Source organism: Antechinus flavipes, chromosome 3 (assembly GCF_016432865.1).
Source record: "Antechinus flavipes isolate AdamAnt ecotype Samford, QLD, Australia chromosome 3, AdamAnt_v2, whole genome shotgun sequence".
In the NCBI taxonomy this organism is placed as follows: Eukaryota; Metazoa; Chordata; class Mammalia; order Dasyuromorphia; family Dasyuridae; genus Antechinus; species Antechinus flavipes.
The window spans coordinates 545922156-545942352 of NC_067400.1; the positions used below are offsets into that span (position 1 = coordinate 545922156).

The 20197-nt window shown below is 35.6% G+C and overlaps 1 protein-coding gene across 1 annotated transcript in view; it reads left to right on the forward strand.

Moving 5' to 3' along the window:
* NEK5 (NIMA related kinase 5) overlaps positions 1 to 19475 on the forward strand; it is an 82938-nt gene extending 63463 nt beyond the window's left edge. Inside the window, exons 18-20 of the mRNA XM_051990722.1 lie at positions 1703 to 1840; positions 15430 to 15544; positions 17373 to 19475. Coding sequence (XP_051846682.1) covers positions 1703 to 1840; positions 15430 to 15544; positions 17373 to 17562 — 443 coding nt within the window. The 3' untranslated portion in view covers positions 17563 to 19475. The remainder of the gene's footprint in view (positions 1 to 1702; positions 1841 to 15429; positions 15545 to 17372) is intronic.
* The last annotated feature ends 722 nt before the right edge of the window (positions 19476 to 20197 follow it).

Consider the following 20197-nt stretch of genomic DNA (forward strand, 5'->3'; position numbering starts at 1 on the left):
ATAAAAATAGGTTCAGAATCCTAGCTCTTTAGGGTATTATCTGGGTTATTCACTTTCTCTCTATAGTGGATTGTACCCAGTGTGATATACACTCTGAATCAGGGCAACTGGATTATAGCTCCTACTCTACTATTTATTAGCTATGTGACTCTGAATCAGGACAACTTGATTATAGCTCCTACTCTACTATTTATTAGCTATGTGACCCCCAAGCAGGTAATTTGATTTTTCTGGTCCTTAGTTTCTTCATCTGAAACTAGGGATAATAATGCATACATGATCTCACAGATTTATTATAAGAAAGTGTTTTATATTGCTATATAACTGTGAACTATCATTATAATCATCATTTATATTATCCAAGATAATTTCTCTCTCATCTTAAATTTTTCATAGAAAAATAGGGTTGAAAGGGATATTAGCAAAGCAATTATATGAAACCTCTTCCTGTTACCTTTTTTTCCCTCAGTGAGCATTGCATGCCATCCCACATATAGTATCATTTCACCTTTTGACCATCATCACTTTCTTTCTAGTTTTCTTATAAAGTGGATTTAGAAGGAGCAACAGAATACATGTTCAAAGCAAGTTGTTCCATGCATGCAGCCATGCATTTTACATATATGTCCCAAGCAAGATGGAGAATAAATGGTCATGAAAATTAACTTGGATTATTGACTTGACTAATATTTCAAAGTACAGTGAAACATCACCCTACCTGTATGTAAAATATCTGCACAAAAAGGGAATTTTGAAATATATCAAGAATCTGTAGTTTTGTGGGGGGTGGATATTCCCTTCCCTGACACAAATCATAACCTTCTATGCCTTAGGACATGATCTTTCTGAGTCATTTTGACAATAAGTCTATTATTCCATGATCAACCTGGGAAGTGAACAGTGTTGAAGTAGAAAGATTACTGCATTTGAGTACAGGAGATCTGGGTTCACATGTCAACACTTCTACTTTTTTGAACCTTGGTTTCCTCATTTGTAAAATAAAATGATTGGAATAGACTCTCTAAAATCCCTTCCAACAACTACCAGATACGTATTAAGTGCCTACTATGTGCCAGGCAGTCTACCCAGTGTTGAAAATACAGACATCAAAGTGAGAAACTTCTTATCCTCAAAGAGCTTTTATGTTAGCAGTAAATCTATGATCCTATGCTTCTATGAACTTAGCTAGGATGGTGCTTAGTCAAGAGTTAGCACCCATAATCCAATGCTTTTTGATTTGGAAGACTGGCAAGAGTTTATACGCTGTATATCTTGAGAACTCAGGTTCACTTTCATGCTATGATGAAGCAGTGGAATAGGATATCAGGAGAGGTTAGAGGGACTACGCAATTTATTGCTGATTTCTGAACCAAGTAAATAAACTAGGAAGATAAATACATCTAGTTTAAAATTAAAATATGAGAAAAGTTTTTATAATGAAAAAATAACTAAATTTACAATGCAAACAAATGGAGAGAGGGTTTTAGCACTTTGTGTGTGTGTGTGTGTGTGTGTGTGTGTGTGTGTGTGTTTCACTAAATCACTTTACTTCCTTGTACCTGGCTTGCTATTCTATAAAATAAGAAAGTTGAACTAGATGTTCTCTCAGGACCCTTTCCAATTCTAACATTTTGTGATTCTACTTAAAAGCCAAAAAAAAAGTCATTTAAATTTTTTTTCCTATTAACACTTTGTCTTCCAGATGGCCAAGTTGTTATAACTGAAGATGCTTCAGAAAATAGGAAACAGTGGAATCAGGAATCACCAGGGACACTAATGAATATGTTAGCCGCAGCAGAGCTAGCCAGTGACTCCTTTTCTGCAAATGAACAAGAGTTTGGTATGAAGTTTATTATTAAACTCATAATTGCTCCCTTTGGACTTTGGCCAGAGACCTGTGAGAAAACAATAAGGTGATTTTTAAAAAATCTATGGCATGGAAAAACAAGAAAATGGAAATGTCCTTTGCTAAGCATTGTATAATAGACCTGTGAATTTACAAGTAGGTTGGGTTTCTTTCTTTTTGTCTAATCAATAACAGATTATGATTAGTAGTATAAATAGAATTGGTGAACTTGTATTTGATGGTTTAGAGTTCAATTGATATTCTGGGAGCCATTGAATGATCTCAAATTACTTTCCAATGGGCAAAATAAATCTATCATGATGCCCAGAATTTCTTCCAGCAGTTCTTAACAAGAATTTGAGCCTATGTTCTGTATAGCTTTTATTTAGCACTTCAATTTATTTTTAGGAAAGCAATTCTTCCTTTCCCATGTTTAAAGAGAATTCAGCTAACAATGGGAGTTTGATTCCTTTAGGATAGGCAAGTTAGTAAACAAATATAACCTGTGGCCCTAAGGCTTACATGGTCTGAATTCAGTCTAAGTGATCTGTGCCCTAAATCATAACTGATGCATTTTGCCTACATGCAGAATTTCTTCTGGAAACTTTAGAATTTAGTTTGTGTGCAGGTCTCTACAGATATAGGTAAAGGGACCTCAGCAACCATAAGTACTGAAGATAAGATATAAGATATTTGAATTTCAAATATGATTCCTTTATTTTGTCACAGTTTGAATGCATAAAACACAAAAGATTCACAATAGCCCATAAATCAATTAATCTTCTAAGGGATCTATTTTGATTTCCATCTTCTAGACAGTTTCTGTTATTAACTCGTAGATCTTGCTCCTCTTGTCCACCCCATTTTTATTGGTTGTGTCTCATTCTTAGAATTACCATTTCTTCCAAGATAAAAAGGATTGTTACCTCATTGCAGGTATTTTTTCCCTGATTATGTAATTCTTTACAGACCTTTGCCCTTCTCTTGGCAATTTTTTTCTCCATTTGCCTTGAATCTCCTCCTTTCTACTGTTCTGAATACCAACTATTCCCAACAGCCTGATTCCCCTTATCATGACACATTTTTTTTTCCTTTTCTTTTCTAAAACCCAATTATACTCCCATCTCCCTTATAGAATACCTCTCTTCTCCCATGGTAACATTCTTCAGTGTTATCTCCTCCCACCACTAAAACCGGATTTCTGCCCTTTCCCCGCTTTCTTTGTCTCCTGGCCCATCTTCCTGTATTTGCCCTTTGTTATTAGCCTTTGATTTGATTCTTATTTAATCATTCAGTCATGTCTGACTCTTTGAGACTCTGTATCCTACTATCTGTGGAGATTTCTTAACCAGGATACTGGAATGGTTTGCCATTTCTTTCTCCAATGGATTAAGGTAAACAGAGGTCAAGTGATTTGGTCAAGATCACAAATGTCTAAAATGAAAGAAATGGCTATTTCTCTTTATATTAATAGCCAATTATTGAATCAGGACTAAAGTTTTTCCCCCTTTCTTTTACTCAAATAGAAATCAACTCTTGTCGGTTAGTCAGGCAGCCTTTCAAGTATAGGACTCATAAATGAGATGAAATTTTGGGCAAAACTGACCCAACTAGAAAACTTAGATCTGTTCAAAAAGTAAAGAAATTTCAGTTTCAGTGAATTGATGTATTCCAGCCCATTGAGTTTCACTCAGACAAGTCCAAGTAAAACTAGATTCCCCTTTTGTCTAGATTATCCTAGATAGGATGATAGGGTATACACAGGTCTCTTTGATCAGGACAGAGTGATCAGAGTCATGTCCTCCAGACCCTCATTAGAATAAGACTGCCTCTCATTATAATAGTCATTCTCTTATTACTTGTTAATCCTATGCAAAAATAGATCTCTGTGGATTAAGAGGCCCAGGGATGTCTCCTCCTACAATGTGATTAATAATAGCTCTCACATTTCCTTACAGTTCCTTTTCTGAACCTGTCTTGTCCTACTTCAGGCTCTGTTGTGGCAATGGAACTAACAACACAGGCCCTCTCAATATCTTGTCTCTGAGTGAGAGCTTCTAAGGGACATCTATAGGGAATAGACTGAGTCCTTTACACTGCGGCTGAGAGTAAAGCAGGGTTATATATTATTTTTCTTTTCCTTTGAATCCTACCTTCTTCCTAGGGAGCTATATTGTCTTTCAGAATATTAGAATAAGCAGAAGAATGATTAGAATAGAAGATTTAGTCTCCTGTTGGGGAAGAAAATGAATTTAGGGTTGTTAAGAAGTAATTCTTTTCCCATCAAATCTGTACTGTACAATGAACTCTTGTTTACTCTGTAATTTTTTTTTAATACTAACTGAAAGTAAAGTTTAAGGTCTTTTTGCTCTTTCATGTTGTGGCCCTTCCCACTTCTGGTCCACATGCTTACTCTAAGTTCAAGAACTCACAGTACTTCATCATCCCCTTAGATGCTACTCCTGGGGTCTCTTGGATAAAGACTTACACACAAGATATAAGATACAAAGAGCTTTATTTTGAAGAATTGATATGTGGTTTCAGGAATTCCTAATGTTTGTTCTCAGTGCATATTCTTGGTCTTATTGAAAAACCAGGCTGCCAATCAATCAAGGGAGTTAATAATAATAGCTGATATTTAATCCTCAAAACAACCTTCAGAGGTGGGTACTATTATTATCCCCACATTATAGATGAGGAAACAAAGACAAACGTGGATTAAATGATTTGTTGAGGATAACATAGCTGGTAAGTGTCTAAAGTATTATTTGAACTCACTCTGATTCCAAGCCCAGTGCCCTATACAATGCGCTAATCAACTTCGGGTACAGCTCTCCCTTCTTTGATGTTGATTTCCTTTCATAATATTCTGAATATTTTTTTCCACAAAATGATAGTTTTTTGTTTTCTTTTAAAGATACAGATTTTATATTTACATATGTATATATATGTCTATATATATACACACACATATATATATACACATATACACATAAGATATATGTACACATATTTATCTATATATACATATGTGTGTGTACCCACATATGATCTTTGTGAACCTTATTGTCTAGGGAAAGAAATTGTGTGGGATGGCAACCCCTTACTCAAAACAACTACTCAGAGATTTCTCAAGGTGAAGATCAGAAGTTTTATTAGAATCTTATAAAAAGTGGGCAGTCCACTCACTGGAGTCTCAGACAGAGGAGGCCAATTTTACAAAGACTTAGAGGTGATTTAAATAGTCAAAAATCACAGAAACCCAATGACCCCTTCCCCTTATTTGGATAATTTTCATTGCCTGCTCAAGTGGAAGTAGCAAAGGTTTGCTAAATTCTAGTCAAGCCAATATAGTTGACCTCTTGCATATGTGTTTGCCTAAGTTTATTGTGGTCAGCTTGTTACAATGTTTGCAAATGCTTGCTTGAGCTGATATGGGCACTCTATTGTAATGTTTGGAAAAAGAATTTCATTTTTTCCCAAACCCATCAGACCTTCATATACTAAAATTCAGTTTATAGGTTCAATCTACCTTAGTTAATGATTTATGAGAAACCACATAATCCCTCACAATAAGGAGATTCATTTAGAGGTAAATAATCGATTAAACCAGGGGGATTAAAGGTTTCTAAAATAATTAGGGAGACTTAGTTTACCTCAGGCTTTCTCAAGCAACAAACAAAGAAAGTTAGTTTGGAGGCTCCTCGAATATCTCCAGGTTATTAAATAATTAGTCAGGTTTTTCTCTAAGCAATTGAGTAGAGGTCAAGGGGGTTATCGCTGGATGTTTTCTGTTATAAGAGCAAGTCTTTGCTCTTCCCAGAGCCTAATGATTAACAGATCCCTGGTGTTGAGTCTTGAATTACCCAAGGTTATTATTCTGCGAAGTCCATAGTTTCCCATTTCACTCAAAATCTTACATCTAAATTTCAGCCTCAGTTCTCTCTCTCTCTCTCTCGAAATAATATTGTAAATATTGAACTAGTAGAAATAATAGCAGTAGAGGCAGCTAGATGGCTCAGTGAATAGATAGAACATTGGGCCTGGAATCAAATTTGGCCTCAAACATTAACTTTGTGAGCCTGGGCAAGTCACTTAACTTTGTTTGCCTCAGTTTCCTCACCTATAAAATGAGCTGGGAAGGAAATGGCCAACCATTCCAGTATCTTTGCTAAGAAAATCTCAAATGGGGTCATGAAGAATCAACAACTATTATGGCAAAAGCTTATTCTTGATCTCAACTTGGATGTTAGAAATGGTTTCCTGAAGTATGAGCCATTCCTCTGCCTCCAGGCTGCCTTCGGGTGTTCTCTGAGGGTGGTGAATAAGCCAATATAGCTAGAGTGGATTATCAGAAGAGAAAAAAAGAGAATCATAAAGCTTAAATGTACCTTAGAAAGTATCAAATCGAATTTTAAAAATAAGAAAACTGAGACCCTGCAAACTTAAGAGATTTAACTCGGGTCACATCCCTAAGTAAACCCTGAAATTACACTTTCAAACCAGATCTTTTGATGGCAAATTTAAATTATTATTCTCTTTCTCTCTCATAATATATATATTATGTAATATAATGTGTAGATATATACATTTATATTATATATAAATATAATTCTGATTCCCTTGTTGTACATAGTGACACGTAAGACAAGAACAAGAAAAACTGTCCTTCTAATATAAAGTTCTTATATATTCTGACTTGAGTTAGCATTCAGCTTATTTGATTTTTTTTAAAAAAGAAAACAATATTAGGAATTTTGATTCATTAGTACCTTTTCAACTCCAATGCATCTAATTTTGTGTGTGTGTGTGTGTTGAGTAGAGATTGGACAGAAAATAAGAGAATCAAAAGAGATAAATCAACATTAAATTTTTCTTGTTGTGCTGACTTGTAGCCTTCAAAATCAAGTATTGGGTTTGTTTCAAGAAAGATAAATGGGATGGGGAGAAAAGGAAAAAAATCAGTATTATAGAAGCACATGTTTCTTGCAAAACCCTGAGAAAGTAACAACACACTTTCTAGGGATAATGTGAATAATTTCCTACCCTGCCCCAATATCCACCACTGACTTCCAGACCTTATAGTTCTTAGAAAAGGTCTAGAGGGGAAAAAAATCTCTTCTGGATTCATTATTTCAGGTGTTCATGGTTGTAGCAGCTGCCCATGAAATGAATTAATCAATAACCCTGCATTTTCATATGGACTATTTCCAACAATTTCTCTAAAGGCATTTTGATGAAAGAATACAACCATATGGATTTTTTTGACAGCTGCTTAGGATAATTATAAGTCTCTGAGCATCATGGGCAAGCAATGACTGTACATATTTAATTCCTGGATCCTTAGCTACTCTTGAACACCTCTTTATTTATTTATTGTCTACAGGTAAAAGACCAGAGCCTCATCTTTCTGAGATTAGACAAGTTGATTTTCATCCCTTTCCTAAAAATTTACTTTTTCTTTATGAGATGTGTTGGAGAACTACAGGCTGAGTTTTCCTCAAAAACTAAAGAGAAAATTTCACACTTCATTCAAACTAATTTATCTGATGAAATGATGCTTAAAGCATTTTTCTTAAAAATCAGTTACTAGGATGATTTTCTTTATTTCTCTCTGCAGAGATGTGTGTGTGTGTATTTGTGAATCTTTAATAATCTTATACAAGAGTTGTGAAGCTGAAAGAAAACAAGATTTTCAGAGTTTTTTTCTTTCTCAGATAAAGTCATAATTAATTGGATGTCTATGTACCTGTAGGCTAAAGGTTCCTAACCTTTTTTGTTATTGTTATGGGACCCTTTTGGAAGTTCAGTGAAGTATATGGACGCCTTAGAACAATATTTTAAAATCACAAAAAAGTATAGAATTACAAAGGAAATTATTTATTTTAAATAAATATGTGATTTTTTCCTTCTTTCAAGCTCCAGATTAAAAACTCTGAGCTCTAGGCCCTTGTTGAACTTTGGCTGTAAGGTAAAAGGAACAGCTAGTTCCTGATTAATGTGAATAATTAATCCCCTTAGTAAAATTATTCAAATTCATACTTCATATTTCCATTGGACTGGAACCAATTACCATATTTTACATGATTATAACTTCTAATAATACAAATTCATTATTATTTATACTATTGGAATCTATGGTTCAGCCCAGATACTGTTCTGTTCTCACCAGATCTATGTGAAGGCAGGAAGCCAAATTTCTCACTGGGATGCCAGGACTCCTGCTCCAAAATTAATACCTCTTAATGGATGAAAGCTCCTTGTTCTACTTGACTCAGTATGTCATCCCTGGAGGCCAGTGACATCCAGCTGTCACTATCTCATTTACAGGAAAGCCAGATTGCAGAGGGAAATAGAAGGAGGTTGTGGAGAGGCCTTCTAGGGACTTCTAGAAGTAAAAGGCAAAAAAGACAGAGATGGGTAATTGGAGGAGGTGTAAGCCCAAGTGAAGAGATTTCTAGGACACAGGAGAGCTGAGATCAATAGGCAATAGGGAAGCTAACAGACATGGAGAGATGGAGGGTGAGAGGAAATATTTGTGGGCTCAGCAGGGGAAGAAATACATCTTTTCTAACGACATCACTTCCAAGGCCAGGTGACTGAGATTATTGCTACATCCGGCTTCCTTCTTGCTGGATCAAGGAGGGCCCAGCTGGGACAGCTAGGTGGCCCAGTGATAGCATCCCAGCCCTGAAGTCAGGAGGACTTGAGTTCAAGTCCAGACTCAGACACTTAACTCTTCCTAGCTGTGTGACCCTCGCCAAGTTATTTAACCCCAAATGCCTCGGGGGAAAAAAATGGTCCAGCCTTGTCTTTTGCCATTTATAAGACCCTGTGTCATATTTCATGATGCTGGTTTGTTCCTGAGACTTGTGGCACTGGGCTGATTTTCACTTTGTTTTTTCACCTGATATACTCTATTTCCATTCTACTTCAAAAGGATCTTTTGAATCCTTTTGTGGACTGCATGGAGAGTATTGTAGCTAATTCTTTTTTTATTATTGTTCCTTTTAGTATCATTTTAGAGCTTTCACTGGGATATTTGTGGGGAAACTGATCCTTCAAGTTCTAAAATATCACCATCTTTCACAATTCCCCCTACCTCCATGATCAAAGAAAAACTCTTCTATTTGTTTTTTAAGCCTTTCACACCTCACTTTCTGATCTTCTTACATCTTATTCTCCTCCAAGTACTTTGAAATCCAGTGATACTGGCCTCTTTTCTGTTCCTCACAATAAACTCCATCTCCTGATCTCAAGACATTTTTTACTGGATGTCTCCCATGCTTAGCATTTTCTTCCTCCTTATTTCTGCTCCTAAATTTCTTTCAAGTTTCAGCCAAAGTCTTATCTTCTGTCAAAAGTCCTTTGTAGCATGCAGTCCTCTTAATTTTCCTTAAATTTAGTGCCTTCCTTCTAGGATTAATCTTCAAGTTATCCTCTAACTATATTAGATTATATGGTAGTTTGCATGTTGTCTTCCCTTTCAGAGCTTGTTTCAAGCAAAAATTGGGTTTTCTTTTTATTTGTTTTCTTTCTTTGAATCCCCAGTCCTTGGCACAGTGTCTGCTACAGAGTAGATACATTCAGAAATACTTGTTGATTTGAACTGACAGCTGATGAGACCAAAAGAAGTTGCAGACTATTTAGGAATGGTGTTAGGTTTAGGAACACTCCTGAAATGGAGTGTTAGAGGAGATTAACCTTGCTTACAAAGTCTGTATAGTCAAAGCCATAGCTTTTTCAGTAGTAATGAATGACTGTGAGAGTTGGACTGTTAGGAAAGCTGAGTACCACAGAACTGATGCTATCAAATTGTGCTGCTGGAGGAGACTTTTTTTTTCTTTTTCTTTTTTTTTTTAATTTAATTTTTATTTAATAATTACTTTATATTGATACTCGTTTCTGTTCCGATTTTTTTTCCCTCCCTCCCTCCCTCCGCCCCCTCCCCTAGATGGCAAGCAGTCCTTTATATGTTGGATATGTTGCAGTATATCCTAGATACAATATATGTTTGCAGAACTGAACAGTTCTCTTGTTGCATAGGGAGAATTGGATTCAGAAGGTATAACTAACCCGGGAAGAAAAACAAAAATGCAGATAGTTCACATTCGTTTCCCAGTGTTCTTTCTTTGGGTGTAGCTGCTTTTGTCCGTCATTTATCAATTGAAACTCAGGTCTCTTTGTCAAAGAAATCCACTTCCATCAAAATATGTCCTCATACAATATCGTTGTCGAAGTGTATAATGATCTCCTGGTTCTGCTCATTTCACTTAGCATCAGTTCATGTAAGTCTCACCAGTCCTCTCTGTATTCATCCTGCTGGTCATTTCTTACAGAACAATAATATTCCATAACATTCATATACCACAATTTACCCAGCCATTCTCCAATTGATGGGCATCCATTCATTTTCCGGTTTCTAGCCACTACAAACAGGGCTGCTACAAACATTTTGGCACATATAGGTCCCTTTCCCTTCATTAGTATTTCTTTGGGGTATAAGCCCAATAGAAACACTGCTGGATCAAAGGGTATGCACAATTTGATAATTTTTTGGGCATAATTCCAGATTGCTCTCCAGAATGGTTGGATTCGTTCACAACTCCACCAACAATGCATTAGTGTCCCAGTTTTCCCGCATCCCCTCCAACATTCATCATTATTTTTTCCTGTCATCTTAGCCAATCTGACAGGTGTGTAGTGGTATCTCAGAGTTGTCTTAATTTGCATTTCTCTGATCAATAATGATTTGGAACACTCTTTCATATGAGTGGTAATAGTTTCAATTTCATCCTCTGAAAATTGTCTGTTCATATCCTTTGACCATTTATCAATTGGAGAATGGCTTGATTTCTTATAAATTTGAGTCAGTTCTCTATATATTTTGGAAATGAGGCCTTTATCAGAACCTTTAACTGTGAAAATGTTTTCCCAGTTTGTTGCTTCCCTTCTAATCTTGTTTGCATTAGTTTTATTTGTACAAAGGCTTTTTAATTTGATGTAATCAAAATTTTCTATTTTGTGATCAGTAATGGTCTCTAGTTCATCTTTGGTCACAAATTTCTTTCTCCTCCACAAGTCTGAGAGATAAACTATTCTATGTTCCTCTAACTGGAGGAGACTTTTAAGAGTCCCTTGGACTACAAGGAGGTCAAATCGCTTAATGCTTAAGGAATAAATCAGACTGTTCACCAGAAGGTCAAATACTGGAGCTTAAATACTTTGGCCACATAATGAGAAGATTGGGCTCATTGGAAAAAACCCTGATGTTGAGAAAGATTGAAGGCAGAGAATGAGAAGGACAGGTACTTTCAAGAGATAGCCAGCGATGGAAGGACCCTGTGTGCTATGGTCCAAAGAATTGGGCACAACTAACACCTAAACAACAAAAAAGTTGTTCATTGCTCAGTATGTTCAACAAACAAATCAGAATTGATGAATTTCTAATAAGGTGAAATCTCACAGCTGAACTTGAGTATACCCAATGGAAAAAGTTCTGGTGCCAGAGACTCCATCTACCTATGTGAGACTGAGCAAGTCACTTTAACTTCCCTGAGAGTCATTTCCTCATTTGTAAAATTACAGGATTGGACTAGAAAGGCCTCTGAGGTCCCTTCCATATATAGAATTATGATCTTTCAAATCCCTCCCAGACCTCTGTGTCAAAAGCTTTTTAACTTTAATTTTAACTTTAAGTGCCAAAGAATTTAGCAAATGCCAGCATAGTTGAAGGCCTTCTTTGCCAAATGGCTGGGTTGTACAATGGATAGAACTCTGAAGTTGGAGTCAGGAAGACCTGAATTCAAATCCTTCTTCAGACACTAGCTGTATGACCTTAGGCAAAGGAATTACTCTGGCCCAGTCCTAGTTACCTTATCTGAAAATGAGGATAATAATATGACCTACATCATAGGAATATAATGATTAAAGAAAGTAGCATATGTAAAGTTCTTTACAAAACTTAAACCGATATGTAAATGCTAGCTAACTACTCCTGTGACAGCTCAAATAGATTTAGATTTGAAATGTTCTGCGAATATACTTTCTGTTGGAATCTTTACAAACTGCTGACTCATTAGAGTTGATGTTTTGGGCCAGAACCTGAAACAAGGTACTAAGTAGAACTAATTGAAACAATGCTTGTGTTCACACCTTTACTCACTGGAGTTCACAAGTATGGGAGATTTCAGGGTTTAGTATGAGATATCTGAATTCACACCTCCCTTGAAGCTCTTAGGGCCAGAGAGCACTATGGGAGAAACCCATAATCCCCCTCTCTCATATCCCACAATTCCTCTCTCTCATATATAAGAAAACAGACAGAGGCTTTTGTACAGAGTTCAGCTAAAGATTGAGAAGGGAGCATCAGTTCAGTTGAGGAGAAGCACTCTCTCGGAGGCACAACCAGATTCATCTTCATCTCACACCACTGTGGTAGGTGGCTGGGCTCCTGCGCTTCCCTCACTGAGACCAAACTGGTCTGAAAGACTCGCCAGAAAGCTAGCCGAGCCCCAAGTGAAGGAAACAAGAAATTCATTCCATCTTTGTGCTGAAGGATGAAGAAAGGAAAGGCAGAGGCTGAAGGACAAAGCGGCAAGAGCTCTTCGGAGGCAAGGCAGATTCAACTTGGTGCTGGCTCTGGAGGTTGAAAAAAGCAGAGGCAGAAGCAAAGGACAAAGCTGCAAGAGCTCTTAGAACCAAGCTGAGAGATAGGACTCTAAGCTAACCGGGCTATATTGGAGACAATAAAAGATCTGAACTTTTATCCCCTGGCTGCATTTGGGGTAATTATTGATCTGAACTGATACTAAGGCTTCCTCCAGAAAACCTCCCTGAGAAACCTGATCTCTCGCAGAGAGAATATTATATTATAAAGAAGAAAAACACCACACTTTCAATTACCAAAGAAATGGTGGGGGAAGGAGCAGACAGGACAGGGCAGTGGGGAGCACCTACCTGCCTCTGTACTTGTAGAAAATGGAAATTATATTGGGAATTCCAATGATATTCCAGAAAATGTATTTATGGACATTTTGATATTTGATTGCCACATAGAACTTATCTATTAATGTCAAATTTTGAATTTGATCAGTGATGTTCAGATTGTGTCCATCATTATCTTCATGTGCTTTTCACCTTTGTTTCTATCCTATTTATACATTTCCTATTATAATTTTTAAATGTTCAAGGACCTTTTTTATATACATGAATCTTATGGTGATAACTATACTAGGGTATATATATATATATATTCATATTTGTATTTTAATTCTGCTAATTCTGCTTTCTTAGCAAGGATTCTTAACCCATAGGTATTTTAAGGAGTCCAGGATATTATTATTATTATTAAATATTTTGATAATTTTATTTCAGGATATTTAGTTTCCTTTCTATTTTATTTTATTCACCTTGTCTAAGTTCCAGAGGTATTTCTGACACAAAAAGACTGAGACTTTTTATTGTGAAAGCCCGAATACATAGCTAAAACAGGAATTATCTTAAAATGAAAAGGAAAGAATTTTGCATATAGCCAATCAGTAGTTCATTTACTTGCATATCTCATGAATCACTAAAATTCATCTTCCTAAAAGTAAAAATGAAACGTGTCTGATTGGTCTATCGAGCTTTCACTCTACTTCAGAAAATTGATGTAACATAAAATAATTAAAAAAAAATAATCCAGTTAGTGTTGAACAGATTATAAAAATTTTTAATCACAATGTGCTTCTCAAAACCTGAGAGATTACATTTTACTTTCCTTTCTGCATCATTTCAAAATTAACTCAAGAGAAGGAAGAAACGTCCTAAAAAGTGACATGGAAAACGTGGGAACTATCCTAAGTAACATCCAAGGTTCTCCTTGAACCCGAGCCAATAACCATGAGAGTGGTAATAACCATGGGAGGGAAACAAGGGGCAAAGACTTCTTCACGTTGATGGTTACCCCTTAAGTACGGATTGAAACACTTTTTGGGGCCAAAAAAAAAAAAAATCTTGCCGTAGGTCCTCATAAAAGACTCCAAAACACACGGACACACATTTCTGTGTCTCCATCCAAATAATGCTTTTTGCAGAATTGCCTTTCGTCACTAGGAGTCACCACTGAATTACTCCGTAGCTCCAGCCCTCACACACCACCCGCTTTTTTTTAATTTGTTTTTTTTTACCGAGCTGCTGTTGGCCCCGCTAGGAATCAGACTCAAGGTGGAATCTTAGCGGGGACACAGCGGAACGCTATCTGGCAGACTATTTTTATCACACGGAGTGCTAGACAGCTAGCAGAGCGCTTACGTAGTCATCTCGATCCCTTTGAACTGAAGGCGGTGTTCTCATTCGTTTGGACTCTCTTAGTCTAATTCATACCTTAGTTATGGTCAGAAAATTCCTTTCCATTTCTAACATGACCTGGTCTTGGCGAATCACTCCCAGCGTGATCCATTTAACAAAACAGCGAAAGAGTTGAATGAAGTTGAATGAAGTCAGGATTTTCCTCTCAAACCCCTAGCATGCCCCTTGGATTCTATGCAAATCGCAGGGGATAGAGGGAGGAGACTGAAAGGGTTAGTCATAGCTGCTCTACTTCCCCCCCTGTCTCCCAGCAACAGAATAACTGCCTTTCTACATAAAATGTATTTAAATGAGGAGCTGTCAGTTCTTGAATAACAGTACAGATTGAGACAAGTCCAGAACATAGTTAAGCAATAATTTACATTTACGCTTGGAAAAGTTTTTTTCTATACCGGATTCATATTTCAAGTTGACTTTAATTAGTACATTAAAAGTATTTTTCATTTTCTGAGCACACAATAACTAAGGATAAGAGAGAGTGACTTGGACTTTTGTTTGGTGGCAGAACTACCGTGGGATTAAACGTCTAACACATTTAACCCGTGCAGGGAGGTTCTGCATGTGAATATTAACGTTCCAATAATATTGCTTTGGGAGATCGAACATGCCGTAATAGTTGCTACAAGAACCAAATAAAGATTATGTCATATGGGGTTTAACAGTGATTGGCTCATAGAAAATATTAATATTTATATTAAGACAAAGTCACAGTAGCTCACATTTCTGTAGCGTGTTAAAGGTGTCTTGAAGTGTTTTATGTATAGCATCTTTTAAGTTCTTTGAAAGGAGCCTTTTACCTTAGTGTTTTTTTTTTTCTAATGCAACATGCTGACTAAAAAAGCTGTCATAAAATCCAATATTTCAGGTATGAATTAATAAATGGGGAATTCTGTGATAAACATTCTACCTCTTATGGAAATGCTTTAAGCTAAGTAAATGGTGGTAGTCAAGATACTTCTTACAAATTATTGAAAATTGCATGTTGGGTTGCTTTTAGTCTCCATTACTTACTTTCCTGTCTTTGCTAGATGGAAAGAAATGCTTTTTAAAAATCTACAAAATAAGTACAGAAAAAATAATATGGCCAAGATCTGGGTGAGAGAGAGAGGAAGACTCTTCATGATCATTAATTAATAGTGATGTCACCAGTAAAATTATCAGAATTATTAAGAATTATAGGAAATCTTAGAGAATCTCCCTTTGTTTTAATAAGGATCTTTATGTTTAATTAGTGGAAACATTAAAATACTGGCTTCCCATTAATGAAGAGGAGGGGAAGATGGAACCAATCTCTGCTACAGATATAGATGAAGAACAATTGGAGCCCAAATCCGATGATGATGACACGTAAGTGAATGAAATGAAAAACGCCATCTTTGGAAGAGAAAATAATACCTCTAACTGAAGGAGTGTTTTCCTCTGCCCCCCCTCCCCTTTAAAAAAAATCCATTTAGTAATTTTAAACACTGATATCCAGATTAGTTTGTACATTGTTCCAAGGAGTTTCACTGCATATCTGGAAAATGTAAGAATAGTTGGGTCTTTGCCTATTTAATGACTAAATTTAAAATACTGATACATTGCTAAATGAGGAAGGAAAGCACACCTCTTGCAAAATGTACATTTTATGAATTAAAATTCAAAGGTTTTAAATTTTTTTAACAGTATTTTATTTTCCCAAATACATGCAAAGATAGTTTTCAATATTCACTTTTGAAAAACCTTGTGTTCCAAATTTTTCTTTCTCCTCCTCCTGTGAACAGCAGCAAGCATATAGGATACAGGTTAAATATATGCAAAAGAATGTTTTTAAAAGAGGTAATGGGGACCTTGGAGTTTACCTAATACAAATTATTCGATTTATGGATAAAAAACAGACCCAGAAAAGTTAAGTAATTCATCTAAGACTATGCAACTAATTAGTGGCTGCTCTATTACTAGAGATGATTTCTCTGATGGACAATAGCAAAAACTAACATTTATGTAGTGTTTTGCACATTATCTCATTGAGCTTTCAAAGAAAACTCCTTGAAATGTATCACAAGCATTATTGTCCCTATCTGTAATTTGAGAAAATTGAGACAACTTTCCAAAGACATTAACTTTCTGATCCTTGACAAATCAGTTAATTTCTATGACCCTTAGTTTTTTTCATCCGTAAAGTGGGGATAATAATACCCACACTGCCTAGCTGTTGTGATAATCACAATATATAGATGAAGCATTGCATATCTTAAATGGTTATATATATATATGTATGTATGTATGTATATATATATATATATATATATATACAAACACACACACAATATACACTATGTATATATTATATATACAATATACACCATATATACAATATATAAACTAACAACAGTGGCATATATATACATATATGTGTGTATATATGTTTATATATATATATGTATATATATATATATACATATATACATAATATTGTTGTTATTGTTGCTGTTGTTTTCACCCTGAATAGAGCTTAGGTATGGTTGGGAGTTTTGAAAAATTAATTTGAGCCATTAGTGTATCATTTAGTAAATTCAACTTTCAATCCAACTAAGTGATTCCCAGACTGGGTTTTTGATATTCTGATATGTTTTCAATTCTGTCAAGGAATACTATGAAATTCTCAAAGGAATAATTAAGTATATCTTGTATGTATACAAGGTATTTCAAAAGTCTTAATGTCGTGTGATGGGTAAAAGATAAAATGATTAAGAAAACAAAGGTTTGAGCTTCTGAAAATTTAGATTTATAACTGCCTGACTTTCCAGACACTCTAGGTGATTCCTTCTCCTTCCTCCCATCTCGAGAAAAGGGAATCTGTGCTCATCCATGAGCAATCACCATAGTAACTGACCAACAAATTAGGACCAGTTGCCTTCCTTAGCTTTGGCACTGAATTCCATTACAGGGAAAGACACTTTTATACATTAAAAATAATCAAATAAGAACAATTAATTCAAGGGATACAAAATTAGGTAATCTGATTTCCAATTGGAGGAAAGATTAGGATTTTTCCAAATTGGGAAGAGAGTGAATAGAAGCAACTCCTTCAAATCAGAAAAAGAGGTGTCTCATTCCTTCCAAGTATGAATGAATACTTATTCCTCAGTGTTTTAACATAATAAAAATTAACTTTTTCTTTTGAACACTTCAGAAATTTTGAAGAATCTGAAGATGAGTTGAGAAATGAAGTGATGGCATCTCTAGAAAAGCTTGCAATTTCCAGAGATGAAGAAGAGAAAGAAAAGATGGCAGATCCCCCTAAGGATGAAGAAAAGTCAGAGGGAGATCTTGTGAGTGACCAGACATCAGGGACCCCAAATCAACATGTTGAGGAGACCTGAGTTCCATCTACTGCCAAAATTTGCATTGTAGATGAAGGAAAGAACAATTAACCCAAGTATATAAGTGTGATCACAGGGTCATTTCTGAAATAATATTTAGCATCTCAGTTCTGCTGTGGGATTTGAAATGCATGTCATAGACATTATTTTTGCTTCCGTAGCTCTCTAATGAGAAGGCAATGTGGAGTAGTGGATAGAGAGCCAATCTCTGGCCCAGGAAGATTTATGTTCAGATACCACCTCTGATACTTATTGGCAATGAGATCTAGGGCAAATCATTCAACCTTTGGCCACTTCTCTAATACTATAAGGAGGAGAGAAGTTCCACTGATTTCTCTTAGTTAAAAGAGTTAAGCACCAAGAGCTCCTTAACTCAATGAGATCTCAAATATAGTCCCTAATTATCTATAAATCCTAAATGGAAGATTATTTTTCCCCTTCCCATCAGGTGAAAATCTAGAAATTACACCTTTGTAGTTTTGAAATTTTCAAATTACATTTTTCTTCAGATAATATGACAAATTCTAATTAATATAATGACAACCAGCTAATGTGGGTCACCAAAGTCAGCTCCAAGGGAGGAGTTGATTCTTTTAGGAATGAACAAATCTTTTGGTCAGCTGGGCTAGAAATGAGGTCAATATTTATCTGATATATATCTGATACACCTACTACCCACACATTAATTATAAAACTCCTTTTCAGATATTCATGGTGTTTTCTACTTGGTTTGGGTTTTTTAATGTCTCCTACTAGACTGTAAGCACTGTTGTAATGCCTGTTTCCCTGACTCGGTTTCCCTAAGTTATTATTCTGTACCCTGAATAAAATATTGTCGACATCTACTCTTTCCATACTCCATTAAGCTCTGGTCACTCTCACATCCCAGTGAGTCATAAAACTCCAGATGGCTTATCTCAAAAGCCTGGATATCTTTTGCCCCAGACACTTGTCTCCTGCCCCCGACCTTCTTGAGAGCCAACTTGTCAGAACTGAATTATGATCCTTTCCTAAAATTATAGCTCATCCCCTCACCCAGTGCTCTGCACCCCCTTGCCTTTGTTATCCTAATAGCTGGAGTCCTATACAAGTCTGTGGAATTAATTGCTCAGTGCTGGATGCTTTGAGACAAGAGTCCCATCCAACCAGCTAGTTTTTGCTAGCCCAAATTCTCCACTATTAAAATATTAAAAACCTAATCTATGTCTTACTTCAGTTTCTCCAGCATTGCACTATGAAGGCAGGGAACATGCCTTTATATCCCTTTGTCTCTTCCCTTTAATACCTGCACAATATTCAGGTCCTGTCTAAAACTACTGATTAGATAATAGAGGCTAAATAAATATATGTTGTCTGTCTAAAGTTGTGAGGTTTGGTGAAAAAAATGAGGTTTGTGATTTTAATTGTTGGATTAGTACAAGCAGGATCCTGTCTGAAACAACTGTCCAAAAACAGAACTAAAAGCTCATGTATAATGGAAATTTATCTTTAATCAAAAATGGCCAGACAAGGAGTATTTACTTTTGGAGATGACATACAACTGTGACAGGGCTCAGATCTTAGAAGCCAAAGAAGAATTCAAAATATTCAATAGTAAATTGATCTATCAGGTATTGTTATCAACAACAACACAAAAATAAGGGGTAGCTAATCAACTGTTTATAGAGCTATCCAATAGTTTATACCATGAGTATATACATCTTATTTCCATGATTTTACCTTCCACAGTTATTAGTGCTTCCAGCCCTCTCTAGTATCCAGGGAATAACCACATAGATATCCATCCAGTATCATATCTAATTCAAACAACTTGATATTTCCTAAAAACTTTATTCAAAAACTTGATTGTCCTCTCCTGTATATCTCTGTGTAAAATATATATATACATATATATGTATACACACACACAAACACACCCACACCCACACACATATATATATATATATATAAATATGCAAACATACACACATATAAATAAAAACTCCATCTTTCCTCAAACCACAATCTGGAACTATACCTCATTTTAAGAAGTATACAAAAAATCTATATCTATATTGCTTGCCTTCTTAAGTGATAAGGAAGGGATGAAATGGAAAGACTTTGGAAATCAAAATTTTTACAAATTAATGTCAAAAAATCATATGTGTAATTGGGTAACATTTAATAAAAGAAATAAAAATATATCTTAGAAATAGATATACCAAAAAGTAAACAGAGCCAGTTATCTTTATCTCTATCTCTTCTTCTTCCTCAGCCCTGATTCTTATTAGAATTACTACTTGAAAGAACTGACCTAATATCCTGAAACATTTCTAGGAAAAAACTTTGGGAAACCCTAGTCATGACCATGAAGTCCTATTGTCTTAGAGAGGCAGTGTGGTGCAATGGAAAGACTTCTGCCCTTGGATTCAGGTCGGAAATGGATTCATATTTTACCTCTGGCATTTTGCCAGTTAATTCAGTTAAATTCAGGCTCAAATCTGAATACTACAGTGCCATGAGAAATGATGTATATGATAAATACAGAGAAACATAGGAAGACATATGGACAAATGCAAAATTAAGTAAGCTTTAAGAAAATACTATACACTTTGACCATAGCAACAAAAATGGAAATAACTACCACTACAAAATG